Below are 18,081 nucleotides of genomic sequence, written 5' to 3'. Positions count from 1 at the left end.
TATGTAGAATAAAAAATAAATTGAGCTAGGTACAGAGGAAATATAGCTACTATTTAAAGTAAACTAAATTTAAATTAACTGTGTGTAATCTGCATTTAAATGCATGTGTTACCACTAACCCTCTTTCACAACTTGGCCCGCAGGTGGGGTAAATAGTAACATTTTTACTCCTGGGACTTTTGGCAACACTGCACAGAAACCGTAGGTCCGGCGATCATACTTTCAGTGCTCATTTGTAGGAGAGGCTTGTGTTTTGTTGGTAAAAAACAAATGGTTTGTCTAACCCCATTACTTTGTTTATTATTTGACCAAAAGCAAAGTGTTACTTTGTGCCCCGCTCTCCCCTAATGCTGAATTTTTATGGGTTCCTGTTAATGTTGCAGTGTAGGGAAATAAGTAGATAGAGATAGTTCACCCAAAAATGAAAATGTACTCACAATATACTTCCATAGCTGGAAGATCAACTACTGTAAGACCATGTGTTTTCTGACTGAAACAAGACTAATTTCAGGAATAATTATATATGGAATATACAATATGAAATAATATATAGGCAAGGCAAGTATATTTATATAGCACATTTCATACACAGTGCCAATACAAAGTGCTTTACATAAACAGGAATAAAAGAAACAAGTATAAGAGAAATACAAACAAATAATAAAAATGGAAAAATAAGCATAAAAACAGATAAAATGTGTTATAAAAGAATGAAAAAGAAGAGAAAAACATAATAGTGCGATCTGTCAGACGTAGCGCAGTGCTCATTCAGTAAAGGCACAGCTAAACAGATGTGTTTTCAGTCTTGATATGGCAACATCTATGGAATAATAAGAGCACAACAAGGAAAAGCAAACAGGAAGAAGACACGTTCACAAGAATGAGGTCTAATCAAACAGCACTCAATAGTATACATTACATACGATTAATAAACATGCAGATGGCATGTGTGAATGTAATAACCAGCAGACTATATAGAACATGTATTGATGCACCGCCCAATATATCACACAGAAAGAAATAGACTATTCACACAATAACAGGAAAAAGCTGTAACATGAAGAACACTTTAAAGTTGAGCACAGGTGAAGTTTTAGCTATGTATATAACTTCTTGAAAGACACAGGGTTAATATTTAGTAGATATAATATATAGTAAGGTGTATAATGATATAATCAAATTTGTTAAAGAAACCCAGTTAGAGAAAATAATATAGGCAGTATAATTGAAAGAACTGTCACATTTCTTCTTTACCCTACTGAAAAAGCCAGCTTAAACCAGCCTAGGCTGGTTGGCTGGTTTTAGCTGGTCAACCAGCCTGGTTTTAGAGGGGTTTTGGCCATTTCCAGCCTGGTCTTAGCTGGTCAGGCTGGGAGATGACCAGCTAAAACCAGTTTAACCAGCCTTGCCAGGCTGGGAGCCCAGCCAGAACCAGCTTGACCAGCCTAGCCAGGCTGGGAGCCCAGCCAAAACCAGCTATGTCCAGCTTAAACCAGGCTGGTCAAGCTGGTTTTAACTGGTCATTTTCCAGCCTGACCAGCTAAGACCAGGCTGGAAATGGATGGAAACCAGCCTAGAAATGGCCAGCACCCCTCTAAAACCAGGCTGGTCAACCAGCTAAAACCCAGCCTACGCTGGTTTAAGCTGGATTTTTCAGCAGGGTACTTATTTAATTTGTATATATATATTTTTTGGTCCTCCACCCTTTTCCTCTATTTTACACTTTATTATCCAATCAGTTCCATACTCCATTCCAGTCGGTGGCGGTAATGCACCTACAAGCATTGCCAACCGCACCTACTGCCAACCGCCAGTAAAATCCGAAAAAGAAGAAAAAAAAGGAGTGGGAGCGTCGTTAATATGATACACGTCTTTAATCTGCTATCATGGCTCTTTATTCTACTCGTCCTTGGTAAGACTTTCTCTTGTGTGTCCACTGAGGCGTCTCCCGCAGTTTCAAAATCCATTTGACAATTAATACCCGAGTTGCACACCGGATCGCACGGCGAATATCACAGTTGTCCGTAACGCACATTCACGTTGCTTAATATGAAATTGACTAGTTCTACAAGAAGCTTCTGTCTCGCAAGCGTATGCGTGTTTACTTTCGGTCGTATAGAAACATGAAGGAAGAGGTGAAGATGTCGCACTTTCGTTACCAAAAAATGAGCATGTTTAAAATAATATCAACAACAACAACAAAAAACTAAGTCGTTTATCAGCGACAGGAGAGGACATCCTCACTACATTGCTGCACGCCTCACTGCACTGATCTGCTTTCATTCTTTCCCTGTTGATGCTGAAGTTCGTACTCAGTGGTTACTCAAATTCCCTTGGGATCACTTCAGTCCTACAGAAACTACTAGTGTGTAGTGTACATCCTAAAGATAAGTTTGCTTTGACACCTGGTGGACTGAAAAAACTTAAGGGAGTTGTTCCCTGTACTTTTGCATGAAACAACTGTACTCTTCCCTGCTGAAAAAGTCCAGCTTAAACCAGCCTAGGCTGGTTTTAGCTGGTTGAGCAGCCTGGTTTTAGAGGGGTTTTGGCGATTTCCAGGCTGGTTTCCAGCCATTTCCAGTCTGTCTTAGCTGGTCAGGCTGGAAAATGACCAGCTAAAACCAGCTTGACCAGCCTGGTTTAAGTTGGTTTTGGCTGGGCTTCCAGCCTAGCAAGTTGGTCAAGCTGGTTTTAGCTGGTCATTTTCCAGCCTGACCAGCTAAGACCAGGCTGGAAATGGCTGGAAACCAGCCTGGAAATGGCCAAAACCCCTCTAAAACCAGGCTGGTCAACCAGCTAAAACCAGCCAACCAGCCTAGGCTGGTTTAAGCAGTTTTTTTCAGTAGGGTTCCCACACAGAAAGTTTGGAATCATCAACCAAGATGCTCCATCCCAGAGACATCTCTGTCTGACTACGAGATGAGAATTACAAACGGCACCTGATCATATTTAAACATGATTATATGTATATATGTGTAAATATATTTGTAAACACTAAAGAAGCATTGTATTTATTAATACTATGTACATTGCAGCATTGTGTTTAATAATTGAATATCTGTGTATTCAAACATACCTTGTGGTAAACAGGCAAAAAAGAGACTCGTATGTTGTATATCAAGTATGTTGATTAATATTTAAGAAACACTAATGCTGTAGTGAATAATTATTCCATTTTTATTTAGAGAAGATAATTTATTGTATTAATACTACTATATTACTATTATTTCTATTTACAATCTGTGATATTATACATCTCATATGCATGTTGTAAAGTGTGAGCATATTAAGAGCTTGTGCTCTTGACTGCTGTCTTGAGACAAGATGCAAAAGACACAGGATATTAGGAGAGATTTCCTAGTGTGTGTGTTATGCAGGAGTGAAATCAAATCACCTCAACATGGCCATATTTGTGTGGAGCTTCTTTTTAATAAAAAAAAATACCAAAAAAAACTACGTAAAAAAACATGATTTCAATGGAATTTGAGTAACCACTGAGCCAAAACTTCAGCATCAACAGGTAAAGAATCAAAACAAATAGGTGCACTGAGGTATGCAGCAATGTAGTGAGGATGTACTCTCCTGTCGCTGATAAAATACTTTGCTTTTTTCTTTATTTTAAACATGCTCATTTTTGCTAACAAAAAAGCAAAATCTTCCATCTCTTCCTTCATAGTTCTGTACGACTGGAAATGAACACGCACACACTTGCGTCTCGGAAGCTCACCAGCACCTTTTTGTGCACCTAGCTAATTATGCAGAGCTCTGTGGCGTGGCAGAAATGTAAACAGTGTCCTGAGTTGTAGCTGGACAGCTGCCAACTTCCCATGCCGGTGTGCATACTCTAATAGAAATCTATGTTATTGAGGTAAAGTTGGTTTTACATTTGGACATTCTCCTTAATAATACAAGTTCAGAAAAGTATACTTTGCAAACTCTAAATAGTGAAATCACATTAGCAGCCAATGACTGTCAGAGTACAACATTGTTCACAGTCAATTAAATAGTGCTGATGTTTTTTTTTAAGTTACTCTTGCATGTTATTTCAGAGCGAATATTCAAAGTACCATGGTAAACAATATAGGGAGCATGTCAGGAGTTGTCAATAGCTACGTTTCCATTCACCTATTTTTATGCGCATTTTGGATATGCACATAAAAAACGTTTGATGGAAACAGCAAGATGTGCATGAGTTTTGAAAATGCGCATAACTGAGTAGGATAAACTTTCTACTCTAAGAAAAGATGCGCATAAATTATGATGGAAACACTTTTACCGAACAAATTCCAGTTTGCGCATTATGGGATGAAAAAAATGTGCAGAAATGGATAAACCAGGCTGAGCGCATTGTAAAACATCTCAAATGTTGTTTTGGTCATTCTAAAACACCTTAACCCTTTCAGTATTAGTGTTATTATATTGATTACCTCCAGAATGAGTTATTCATTATGTTAATTACCTCCAGAATGTGACCCCCTGTAGGCTGCATGTTCCAATATGCTTTATTGGTTTTGGTTATGCTACCAATAGAAGGCATGCATGAATAAATTAATCAGTCAATAAATAAAATAACAACAGAGACCAACAGGACCATTTTAGTTTTAATTAAAACCAATTTACCAAACTGATGCTTATTACAATCCATATAATAGTCAAAAGTATATATTTTTCTACACAGAAAGAGTTCAGTTTCCTAAGACCATACATTCTCTGATGCACTTTCTTAGTAACAGCTTCTGAGTTCTGCTTTAAGATTGTGCCAAGATACTTGCATTCCTTTACACTATCAACTTGTTTTCCATTAAAATACACCGGTTTCCCCTCGGGGGCATCAGTTACCATCTCTTTCATTTCTGTGATGTTCAGTTGTAGTCATTATGATTATCGCTCTCATTACAATCTGTATTTGTTACAAGGATGAAAAAACTGTCATCAGCATATTTGACTATATGGCAATTGTCCTTAGAGCTGCGACATTCATTTGTGTACAATATAAAAAGAATTGAGGACAGTGCACAACCCTGTGGAGATCCTATTGATGTACGAACCATGTCTGAAAACACTGTGATGCTTAAAGTGAAACGTATCGTGTGTATGGGATGTAATGGATTCTAGTATTTTTATTGATCATTAAATCAAACGGAACAATTTATTTCTTCTGTTAATAATCGATTAACACCAGCTTTCCTTCAAGGAAGTTACATAAATGAACCACCTTAATTTTTGGGGGATCCCCATAATGCCCATCCGCTACGCCACTGGATTCACATTATTTGTATATAACCTACTCTCTCCAAAACAAAAGTAAATGAAAGAAAAGATGTTATATTGTTCTTAATTAACAGAGGCACCACAGGAGCATGATGCACATCTCTGATCAATGCTTTCACTTGATATTAATGTAACATTTACTTTTTTTTTTTTTAACAATCAGATTTATATCTGTCTTAAATGCATTCCAGAGGGCATTTACTTTTTTTTCTGCTATTGGATGGACACCAGGCATGATCAGACGGTCTATACCAGATGTCGAATTGGACATTCTAGGTTGACACATTCATATTTATTAAATACAAAGAATCACCTAAATGTAATAACTGCCAGACTGCTCTTACCATCAAACATATTTTGTTGGAATGTAGAAGTTTAAATTCCATTAGACAACATTTTTATAAGGAGAGTACTTTGATGGACATTTTTAAAAAGGTACCACAAGGAAGAATTTTACATTTTTTAATCAAAAATAGAACTGAAAAATCATATTTAACTTTGAATAATTTTTTTGTGAATTTTATATATTTGTCTAAGTATTTTTTATTTTTATTTATTTTTTAATATAATACGAATTTGTTTTTATCATGTAATATTTTAATGTATATCCATTTGGCCACGAAATAGCCATAAGTTGCTGATGTGGCAATAAATATGTAATTTCTGCTATTGGATGGCCATCCAATCAGACATTTTTTTTACACATAATGGTCAGAAACTAAGATATATTGTGAAAATAAAAATAACAAAAATATGACAATGCATTGTTTTGATAGTGAAGATCATCTGAGTCAGTGATCAATGATGAATAATCAATGTCAGGTTATGAAAATGTTTAACTACTTTCAATCCTTATGATATGTTGTATATTTTTCTTTGGCTAATGTTGACTTTATCTTCTTCAGGTGTGACTGGTGTTTATGCAGATGTTGTGTTGGTGTCAGTGATGGAAGACGATTCAGTCACTCTACACACTGGTGTTGAAAAACCTACAGACATTAAATGGTATTTTAATGACACCCGCATCGCTCAACTTGGAGATGTCAGTAATATGTGTACAGATGTTCAGTGTAATAATGGCACTGAGAGATTCAAAGACAGACTGAAGCTGGACAATCAGACTGGAGCTCTGACCATCATGAATATCAGATACTCACACTCTGGAGAATATCGTCTAGTGGTCAATGGCAATGGCAATGGGGGAAAGATCTTTAATGTTACAGTCCATGGTGAGTTATTCGTGAATGTTTAAACATCCTTTGATTTTTCTTTATCTGCACTCTTAATTTACAGTTACATCAATGGAACCTCTTCATTTAATAATAATAAAAGTGTAATTTTAGTATTGTTAATGTAATCTAAACTAATAATGAACAAATGATTTTAATAAACCTTTAGAATCTCTAATATTGATTCATATGCAGTGTATAGATAATGTCTTTACAAAAATTAATAAGCATGTGCACTTCTGTCAGTTTACATCAAACATTTATTTTTATTTGCATGCAAAATCTTTTTTGTTACCTGGCTGTTGGTTTTAAAAATTAAAACATGTCTATTCATGTCATCTCATGCTTGTATATCTAGTCGTGTGAAAAAGGGTTTGCCTCATTACTGATTTCTTATTGTTTTGCGTGTTTGTCACATTGTTAATGTTTCAGATCATTCAACAGATTTAAAATGTTAAGTTGTTATTAAGATATACAAAACTACATAGCTCTGTATGAGAAAGAGTTTGCCCCTAAACCCAATAAGCGGTTGGACCACTCTAAGCAGCAACAACTGCAATCAATTGAATTTTGTTCCATTCATCTTTGCTTAATTGTTGTATTTCAGCCACAATGGAGGGTTTGAGCATAAGGTCTTTTTAAGTCAGGGGTGTCCAACTCAGTCCTGGAGGTTTGGTGTCCTGCAAAGTTTAATTCTAACCCCAATTAGACACGACTGAACCAGCTAATCAAGCTTTTTCTAGGTATACTGGAATTGTACAGGCAGCTTGTGTTGAAGGAAGTTAGACCTAAACTATGCAGGACACAGGCCCTCCAGGACTGAGTTTGGACACCCCTGTTTTAAGGTCATGACACGGCATCTCAATTAGATTCAGTTCAGGACTTTAACCAGGCCATTCCAAAGTCTTCTTTTTTTTCTTCTTCAGCCATTCAGGAGTCGACTTGCCCTGCTACAGAACCAAAGTTAGCTTCAGCTTAAGGTCATATAATACTAATAGATGGCCAGACAATCATTCATTTTCATTTTTAGCTTAGTCCCTTATTTATCAGGGGTCGCCACAGCAGATTGAACCGCCAACTTATCCAGTATATGTTTTTTATGCAGCGGATGCCCTTTCAGCTGAAATACAGTACTGGGAAACACCCATACACATTCACACAAACTCATACAAAATGGTCAGTATATTCAATTCATTTATAGTGCATGTCTTTTGACTATTGGGGAAGATGGCCAGACATTCTCAGCATATTTTGCTACACAGCACAATTCATTGTTCCCTCATGCGCTCGTCTGAGCTCCAGAAAGCAGTGCACGTCAGACAGTTTATCACGGATGTACCGCTGGATGGCGTCTCACTATAGTTGTTAAACATGATATTTAATTAATCTTGTCTCTATCTAACGACTCTTCAGTCTTCTGAGTCTATGAGGTAGCGTGTCACAGCATCAGTACACTGCTTCAATCTTTCACTTTCACACTTGTACTTAGTTATTTTAGAGAAACCCTTAGATACTGTTGGTTGTGCACCTTTTTTACCGACCAACCTCAGGCAGAAAAGGTGATTGACAGGTGTTAATTTGTGTATAACTTATCTTTATTTATGTATGATTTGTTTATGGATAAAACAAAGACCATGCGGGTCAGGTAGTTGAAACGGTAGGCTACAAATAATTAATTAGTTTTGAATTAATTAATTATTCATAAATAATAAGCGACGATGCAATCGTCCATCGCGATGTTTCACATTAGACATCGTACGATGCCAAATTGGTCGACACCGCCCAACCCTAACTACCACCAACACATTTTACTCTTAGTATGTTGTTCTTTTTCTGAAATGTGTTGTTACTGTACACATAATAGGACACAAACCTTCAGAAAAGTTAAACTTTTGTCAGTCGTCAAAAGTCTTGGGGATCCTCAAATTGTTTTCTGGCATGAGATGAGCTTTTTTTTTTTTGCTCGGCGGTGGTTTTCATCTTGGAACTCTGCAATGCAAACCATTTTTGCTCAGTCTTTTTCTTATTGTGGAGTCATGAACACTCACCTTAACTGAGGCCTGCAGTTCTTTAGCTGTTGTTGTGGGGACATTTGTGACCTTGGAGCTTTTGTTCTACTTCACTTTGTCAGACAGGACCTATTTAAGCAATTTGGTGATTGCGAACAGGTGTGGCAGTAAATAGGCCTGGATGTGGCTGTTAAGTTTTAACACAAGCGCTATTTTAACTTCTATTAAATCGGTTTAATTGTTGTCTTTGACATTTTTTTGATAATTTGCAAGATTAAATTGTGACAAAAGTGGAAAAAAAGAAATAAGAGGGAAACACTTTTTTCATACCACTGTACATACAAATACCTGTAGTATTTTTCACTTGTTACCAAAGATCTCATCTCATAATCTGTTGGTTTGATTTTTAGATAATCCCGCTCGTTATAATCAAGTTAAGGAAACCCCGGGAGAATCTGTCACTTTCAATGCTGGCGTGAGAAGAGACCAAATTGTTGTGCTGAAGTGTTTTTTTAATGATATTTTCATCTCTGAAATCACTGGAGGTCAGAGTCAGATCTGCACTGATATTCAGTGTAAAGAGAGATTCACAGAGCGACTGAAACTAGACAGTGAAACTGGATCTCTGACCCTCACGAACATCAGAAACACAGACTCTGGAAATTATACATTAGAGATCAGCATCCGCAGCGACAAACACTTCAGCATCACCAGAAAGAAGATAATCAGTCTTACTGTCACTTGTGAGTATTTTATTATTTTTTAATATTTATTTTTAGGGGTTTTCCCCTTTAATGGACAGGACAGTGTGGGGAGCAGAGAGAGGGGAACGATCGGCATAGGACCACAAGGCAGGCATCAAACTCGGGTCGCCGCGAGCACCGGAGTGAATGTGTCGACGCACTAACCACTACACCACTGGCGCCGACTGAGTATTTTATTCTTATATGTCCTAAAATTCAAACAGTCCATTATTCTTTAACCCAAGAATTGTTGGGTTGTAGATTGTAGATCTCTGCTCCCCATACCTTCTCATTTATGATCTCTAATATCCTTTCACATTAAAGCTGAAAAATCTTTATTTGGCTATAACTATTGGCTGCAGTGGTGTGGGCAATAATGTGTTGTTAATGGTATGTTGATTTTTGTAAATTGAAGTAGTCATAATGATTGAATGATGCATTTAAGGGATGGGATAGTTCACTCAAAAATGAAAATTTCCTATTAATTTACTTAGACACAGGTCATCCAAGATTAACTCAGAAGGTTTACTTTCATTAATTTTAGTTTACTTGAACTTTTTATTCCAGCCCAATTGTCTGCCGTGTGTAATTATTGATTAAACCACCTTATTGAAACTGCCCCCTGATGACCAAAGCAAAGAAGTCTGAATGTGAATCAAAGCTGTTGTTAAATACTGAATTTAAGATCTCTGATCACTCTCTGATAATAATCACTGTTTGTTTTCAGCTCCTCCACCTTCACATCTGTCTGGAGGTGCAATAGCAGGAATAGTTATTCTGCTGGTTGTTGTCATTGCTGCTTTTGTTATTGCTGGTGGGATTTATCGCCGTCACCACAGAAATGAACCACCAGTACAGCGTGTAAGTATAACACACAGCTGATTTAACAAGATGTGGAATATTCTGAACAAAAAAAATCTCTTAAGTAGTATTTAAAGGTATAGTTTACCCAGAGATGAATATTCCCCATCATTTACTCACCTTTGACTTCTTTTTAACCTGTTTAAGTTTCTTTATTCTGTTCAACACAAAAGATTATGGAAAATGAAAAAACAAACAAACAGCCATTTCCCTTCATAGTAGGAGAAACAAATAGTTTACTAGGAGAAAGTTAATAGTTGGAAACCTAAGACTTTTAACTTCCATATTTGTTTCTCCCACTATGAAGGGCAAGAGCTGTTTTTCCCAACATTCTTCAGGAAATATTTTGTGTTCTACCAAATAAAAAAAACTCAAACAGGTTTGGAACAAGCCAAGGGCAAGGTAAAATATGCCTATTAATTTCCTTTTTTCTATTATTATTATTATTATTATTATGAAGTTGATGATAATAATTGTGGAACTAACATCACTACTTGCTATATTTTTTTATACACATATACACTTATTTAACAACACACTTTACATGCCAATTTGCACATAACAGCTGCACATATAACGTTGTATATAGTAATATAGCTGTACATAGACTTGTCCATTTGTATATTTGCACTCACTACTTCTATTTTTTTTATATATATTTATTATCTGTTTTTTGTCCTGTCTCTGTTATCCTGTTGCACTGTCGAAGCTCTGTCACCAAAACAAATTCCTCGTATGTGTGAACATACCTGGCAATAAAGCTCTTTCTGATTCTGAAGTTCCATTAATGCAGTGATGGCCATACTCCATTGCAGGAGAGTTTGTACAGCCAGAGTAAAGATTTTTTTGGATACAATTTAAAAAATCCGAGGGGCAAAAAAAAAAAGGAAATGTATTTCATTAACAACAGAGGGAAACACAAATCCAAAACCTCTTTATCAGGTCTAATCATTTCTTTGTTTTGTGAATTTTCCATCAGGAGGTTGTTGCTGGTGATCCTAGTGGCATTCCTTTGAGGGACATGGGAGATTCTTAAATCAGACTCAGGATGCGAATAAAACAATGCAGCAACACTGATACTGAAAGTGAATTCGCTATTGGAGAATCGTGAAGAAACTTGGTGCTAAATAAACTGATTAGCTTCAGTTTGGAGGAGGTGTTGAAGAGGATCCGTGAAGGATCAGCTCTCTGCTGGAGTGAGAAGGTGAACGAGAAGAGCTTCAACTCTGTGCACAACATCTTGTTGATGGGACAATTAATCAACACGGATCTCTTTGACCATATTTAATCTCTTTGACCAGGCTGGAGCTGTTAGTTAACAAGTTAATCTAAATTTAATACTACAATAAGCTTCTTAATGTTTTCTGATTGGAGTCAGATAAAACAAAGATATATATTATTATTAACTATATTAATATTCTAAACAAACTCATATTATAATTCAGGTTTGATATTAGTTATATTTAAACTAAAACACATCTGTTTAGCTGTGCCTTTACCGAACGAGCACTGTGCTACATCCGACAGATCACACTATAATGTTTTTCTTTTCTTTTCCATTCTTTTAAAACCTGTTCAACACATTTGAATCTGTTTTTAGTCATTTTTATTCTTTGTTGTTTTTATTTTCATATACTTGTCTCTTCTATTCATGTTTATGTAAAGCACTGTGAATTACCATTGTCTATAAAATGTGAAATATAAGTAAAGTTTATTAATAAACAAATTATGAATGGATCATGTGATTATGAATCTTCACGGCTGGTCCCGCATTACCTTAAGCTTGATTTACCAATCAGACGATTCCTAACTCACTATAAATAATCAGAGTTTCTTATCTCAGTATCTTTGTCTTGAAGAATCCCTCTCCCACCCATCCACCTAGATGGGCGACACAGCGACTCAGTGATTCGCACTGTTGCCTTACAGCAAGAATATCTCTGGTTAAAGTCCCTACTAAACTAATTGGCATTTCTGTGCAGAGTTTGCTTTTTCTCCCTGTGCTCGTGTGGGTTTCCCCAGGTTCTCCATTTTCCTCCCACAAATTGAACATGCCAAATTGGCATCATAGTCAACCTCTTAGCAAGCCATATATCTCCTTAGTTATCTTTTATCTGCCATTAGCCAGAAATGAGTCGGGGGAGTTCATCAAGCTCTACCTGCGCTCAAACTCTGCTGGGCACGAGGATCTTATAAGCTCTCCTGGGACAGCATGCCAAATAAGCATATTACCAATCATCAGCTAAGGGTGCTAACTCTTGAAATAAACTTGCCTTGCCTTTCCTAAAACAACAGTGTGCACTGGAAAGACCAACACACAGATAACCTTCATCCACAAGTAGACACCTTCATTGGACTAACTGGGTGGACCTTACAAAACAAAACTACTGCCCTTGTAACAAGGAGATTTAACCAATTACGTAACTCAAATGGCTAATTATTATAGATCCTAAAGCCTTAAGTGTACCTCAGGTGAAGTATCAGAACAAAAGTGTAAAACATACGTGCAAAATACTGACCAACAGGTGTGAGAAGGCTCTTCTTAGTTATTCTATTTCTGTCTGTATTGGCTAGTGGTTTGCTCTGCTGGACCAACAGCTTCTGCATGAGCTTGTGAAGGTGTGATGTTCTGTTTGATCTGTTTCTGAATGAGCGTCTGTGTAAAAACGTGTGGTTGCTTTTTTCCATTCCTACTCATGTGTAACCTTGAGACTTCTGCTCTGCAGCTTGTTTTACACAATAATAAACTCATCAGTGCTGATAGTTCTCAAAAAGGTCAAACCTCATAGTAATGTGTGATTAATGTGATTCTGAGCTCATGCTTTTTCAGTAGTTATTTAATGTATGGTCACCCATTATGTTGATATCTGCTGGGTATGTGGGATTTATTTTGCTTTCATCCATTTTGTGGAGAAACTATAACACAACACAGCTGCTGTCCAAAGGTAAATCATAAAATATCAAATTTACTTACAGCAATGAGCTGATTTGTGACTAATTAGTTGTCGTTAATTAGTATAGATAGATAAAGATTGCTGAAGGTCTGTACCTGCTCCAATTTTTGCCGTAAATCCTACAAATACATCAGTTACCAATGGAAATGTATTGAATTTTGTTTGTTATTCTACAGTTACAAGGAAAAAAGTTTGGCACCAAATACTGCAAAATGTCTGTAAATGTGCAAAAATGAAAGTGTTATATTCTGACTGAGAGACCACATGGCCTGCGGAAGAAGCTCCTTCTCAGTCTCGGGTATTTGTGACACTTATTTCTGCACACTGGATTAAAATGAATGTGATCACATGTCTCTTTGTGTTTATCGGACCAGGGAAACTATCAAAACAAGCATGCATTCTTGCTACTCAGACCTTTCTCAGCTATTCCCCCTGGCTCTATTCCGCTGCAGTGAGACGCTAAAAGAAGGTAAGCATCATACAAACTGAAACTGAAAATCTATTTAAAAAAAAGGTTTAGGGGTGGGGTTAGGTGCCACGCCTCCTTTTTAAAATCATACAATTTCGTACGACTGAACTCGTACGAATTAGCTACTAAACTGACAAAACGTAAAATACTTCCGCTTTCTCGTGAGATCAGGCTGGATAGTCAAACAGGAACACAGGTCACTGCATAGTGTGACAAGGAAGGGAGGTCTTTATCCACTCTTTCAGTTCTTCAAGGTCACATTACAGACCTGCTGTACTTTTCCACACAAGACAAAGAAATTAACAAAAATATGCCACATATACCCATGCTAGAGCCCCAAAACCATATATTTATATAGAAACACGATATTTCATAAGCATCCTAATTTTTCCTCCACAATGCCATTCTAATCTACAACTATACACCTACAATAAAGCCCTGTGTTCGTACACTGACTGTATCTGAAAACCACAGATTTAGAGAAAAATAACCAAATTTAAACAATAAAATATTCTAAACAATATGGTAGAAGCTGGATAGACATGTTAGACCCTTCAGTAATGTTTTTGTTATTGAAATTAGACTAATCTAAAACATCTGAAATGCTGTTTTGGACGTTCTAAAATCCCTCAGCCAAAGTCCATCATCAAAGTGGTTAATTATTATCGTTATTATTATTATTTTTAGTACATCTTGAGCATTTGCGCTGCCAAAAGTTCACAAAAAAAAGCAACAACCTTTACACGTATAAACACACATAAACAAAACCAAAAAGCCCATCACTCTCACCTACAAACTGCCATCAGACCACATCTCTGAAAACCCCCCACCGCAGGCTGCAGTTTGACTCGTGATTAAGCTGCAAGAACCACAATGAGAGAGAGTAGACATTATTAACATTCCCCCATACATAATAGCAAATAATCCATTCACTGAAACCATTTTAATAAGGTTTGTAAAGCAAAAAGCCCTACATTAGAATGAGATTTAGAAATATTTTACACAATACTCCACCTTTTAAAACCCCTTTTCAAAAGCTTGACCTTGCGTTTATAAAAATGTACGAGTTAAATTAGAGATCAAAGAATATTTACAACTTCAGGGTACAAATGATCCGAAACAGCATTAGTGTAATTATATATCATTAGTGAAGGGTGTGAGCATTTCAGACAATAGGACGGCCGAACTCTCTGTGGGCGGATTCACAGAGGAAGGGTTTTCAGAAGAATTGTTTCATCAAACGTCTCATCTGAAATGCTGAAGAGAATGATTTGGATGTTTGTTATATGTTTGTGCTGGTGGAGTCCAACTGGTAAGTTAATCATAAAAATATGTATTTATATATAATATAAAACTGCTAAATATGTGTAATATTAAGGGAAATCAGAGACTGGAAAGTCAGTTCTCATTGGTGAATTTATTAGAAATGCATTAATAAATGCTAAAATAAAAATAATTATGAATTTCTTCTGTTGAACACACTAAAACAATATCATAAATGTTGGTAACCAGACAGTTGACGTCAAAAAAAGTAGTAAAAACAAAATATTAACCCAGTGACTGACTCCGTAAACTATTTGTTACCAAGAGTTTGGATCTGTGCATGTGTAGAGATATAATAAATGTAGAGTAAAATTAAATAAATAAATAAAGGTAAATGTTTGGGTGAATTATCTCATTAAACTACAACAAGTGCGACTTTAAAAGCCATTTTAAGGTGTTAATGATTTCAAATAAAATAAAAATAAAGAAATAGTTTGCACACTACTACAGTAGTAACAAATAACAACAAGTTATTTAAGTGTTTGTAAACTATTAGAAGCCTTAACCTGAGTATAATCTGAATGTTTTCCAGGTGTGTTTGGTGAGTCCGTGTCGGTGACGGAGGGAGATTCTGTTACTCTAAACACTGACATAATTGTCAAAGACGATCACATAGTGTGGACATTTGGAGCTGAAAAGGCAGTAATAGCTAATATAAAAATAATAAGGCAAGTATTCTCCATGTTTGATGGTCCTGATGGGAGATTCAGAGACAGACTGAAGGTGGACAATCAAACTGGATCACTGATCATCCCAAACATCAGATCTGAACATGCTGGAGATTATGAACTGACCATAAGTGGAAGTAAATTTACAGCAAAAACATTCAGAGTTTCTGTTAATGGTGAGTAAAGAGATCATTTACTCTTCACTTCAGCTAAACCCGCTCAGTTAAGTTGTTTACTTTTTAAAGTTTGAGGTGACAGGTTGTATTATAACTCAATTCTCTTATGTTTTCAGCTCGTCTGCCTGTTCCTGCCATCTTCAACTCTTCTCAATGTTCTTCCTCCTCATCTTCATCAGTGCAGTATTGTTCAGTGGTGTGTTCAGTGGTGAATGCGAGTGCTGTGAGTCTCTCCTGGTACAAAGGAAACAGTTTATTGTCCATCATCAGTGTGTCTGATCTCAGCATCAGTCTCTCTCTACCTCTGGAGGTGGAATATCAGGATAAAAACACCTACAGCTGCGTGATCAACAACACCATCAGCAACCAGACCACACATCTGGACATCACTCAGCTCTGTCAAGCGTGTGAAGGTATGGTAGTGCCAAAATAAGACTTTAAGCAGAATTTCTCTTACAATAATAACGGTCTCCTTCATGTCTTCCAGACTCTGGATCTCTGCTAGTGTTGATTTCTGCTGCTGCTGCTTCTCTGTTGATCGTTTCTGCAGTCGGGGTCTTCTGCGGGAAACACAAAAAAACAGATGAAGAGGGCAAGTGTCACCTACTTAAAAAAAAGCATCATACAAAATAGTCAAATATTTGAGTCAATTAAAAGCCACAATTAATATTGTACACAGTTACAGTGTAATTCTATACACACTGTTAGTAGAATCATGTGGACATACGGCCTAGTGTCAAGTTAAATACGAATGTTAAATGATTTCAGACAGATGTGTGGAATTAGTTTTGCTTTCATCGCTTATGTGCAGAAATAAACTATAATAAAAACAAACAGTATAAATTAGTTTAAATATGTTTATTTTTTTTGGTAATAGAGTCTCGGTTTTAAGTCAGTTGCTTTAACTGTGGTAAATTCTAGTTGACAATTGTTAAAGCTCTGCAGCGGCTCCGGTTATAGCCATAAATGCTACAAATAAATGTCACATCATGTCAGCGGATGGCCTAATGTCAAGTTAAATATGAATGTTAAAATTGATATTGTCATAAATAAAATAACAGAACTTTCAAATTAAATGTCTGCATTAATGCTTTAATTTCAACAGCACCAAGTTACAATGACTTTTTTATTGTTCAAACAGTTGAGAATCTAACAACGGTCATTTATACGCTGTCGGAGTTCAACAAAAGCCACGTACATGCATCGGTAAGAGAATTTGTCTATATATTGATCTGTCACACATAGAAAATAGCATGATCAATGATATTTATAAAAGCCTTAACCTTATATATTTATATATATATATTCAAAAATTAAAATAAGAATGAAAGTCAAAAATAAAAGAAAAAACAAGGGCATTTGTACAGAGATACTGTATTTCATGACAAAAGGAAGATTTCAGTGAACTTTGTTTAGCATTGAGCGTTCACCCTGGAGCACATTAATGCACGGCCTTACAGAGGATGAAGCTACTGATAGCAAATTATTATTAATAATAATAATAAATAAATACATTATTAATAATCTGTAAAAAGCACTTGAAGACAGATAGGGTCATGATCTAGCGTGTTTATAGCCAACTGGTGACTGACTGATTGGAATTTCCTTTGACACTTTTTGTCATTTGACACTAGGACTGCATGATATTGGATAGAACCTAGCAATGGATGTTTTAATATTCCGTGATATATAGTAATATATAATATATGAGCATAGATTAATCCAATAAAGAAAATGATACAAAATAAATGAAGATTGTTTTCCAAGTCTAACAGTAATCAGGTACACTAATGGAATATTACCATACTATGGTAAAGTGTATTATACTGTATGTATTATAGTATTTACAACTCTGTTAATAAATGCTACTGAATAATAGTGTTAACTATAGTGACTCGATACACTAATAAATACTGTAGGCCTACTTAGTTTTTACTACAGCAAACTAGTGTATTGTAGTATACTTTATATAGCTTGTTATAGGGATGCTCATTTTTGCAAATTTTCCCAACCGACAACCACTTGATAACCGAATATTAACTGTTAACCAGTCAGATTAATATTAAATTAATATTAAATTTAAAAATTAAGTGACATGCCTATATTGTGTCTCACACATTAAATGCTGATTTATTTTAACATGAGAACATATTAATAACAGAACATAGCAACAGAACATCTTCACGCACCTGCAGTCTTTCCAACAGCAGAGAAAAAAATAATAAACTAATTAAAAATAATAAAATAAATAGGCCTGCCCTTGATATATTTCACCTAAATTACTAATTTAGATTACAAAACAAAAAAACTGACTGAATCCTTTTAAACCAGTATAGGCTGTTTTTTCCAATCATGTTTTTTCTTCCATCAAATAAAAA

At 35.9% G+C, this 18,081-nt stretch overlaps 2 protein-coding genes across 3 annotated transcripts; both read left to right on the top strand.

The window, feature by feature from the left end:
* Positions 1 to 1,849: 1,849 nt before the first annotated feature.
* Positions 1,850 to 11,149, top strand: LOC130216601 (uncharacterized). The gene is made up of 5 exons (XM_056448494.1): positions 1,850 to 1,912; positions 6,177 to 6,500; positions 8,920 to 9,252; positions 9,980 to 10,113; positions 11,093 to 11,149. Exons 1-5 carry the CDS (start codon positions 1,861 to 1,863, stop codon positions 11,147 to 11,149), a joined length of 900 nt encoding a protein of 299 aa, XP_056304469.1. The 5' UTR covers positions 1,850 to 1,860.
* A 1,167-nt stretch (positions 11,150 to 12,316) lies between these two features.
* LOC130216375 (uncharacterized) lies at positions 12,317 to 16,506 on the top strand. 2 transcript variants are annotated; one of them, XM_056448269.1, is made up of 5 exons: positions 12,317 to 13,365; positions 13,442 to 13,536; positions 15,392 to 15,703; positions 15,820 to 16,116; positions 16,191 to 16,506. In XM_056448269.1, the coding sequence occupies exons 2-5, from the start codon at positions 13,461 to 13,463 to the stop codon at positions 16,334 to 16,336; spliced, it is 831 nt and encodes a 276-aa protein (XP_056304244.1). In that variant the 5' UTR covers positions 12,317 to 13,365; positions 13,442 to 13,460; the 3' UTR covers positions 16,337 to 16,506. The 2 variants fall into 2 exon arrangements, with proteins under 2 accessions (XP_056304244.1, XP_056304243.1); XM_056448268.1 differs by having other exon boundaries at positions 12,317 to 13,536.
* Positions 16,507 to 18,081: the final 1,575 nt, after the last annotated feature.

This window comes from Danio aesculapii, chromosome 22 (genome assembly GCF_903798145.1).
Source record: "Danio aesculapii chromosome 22, fDanAes4.1, whole genome shotgun sequence".
Taxonomy (NCBI): domain Eukaryota; kingdom Metazoa; phylum Chordata; class Actinopteri; order Cypriniformes; family Danionidae; genus Danio; species Danio aesculapii.
Note: the sequence above shows the minus strand (reverse complement) of the source record. Positions and strands in the feature narration are given on the sequence as shown.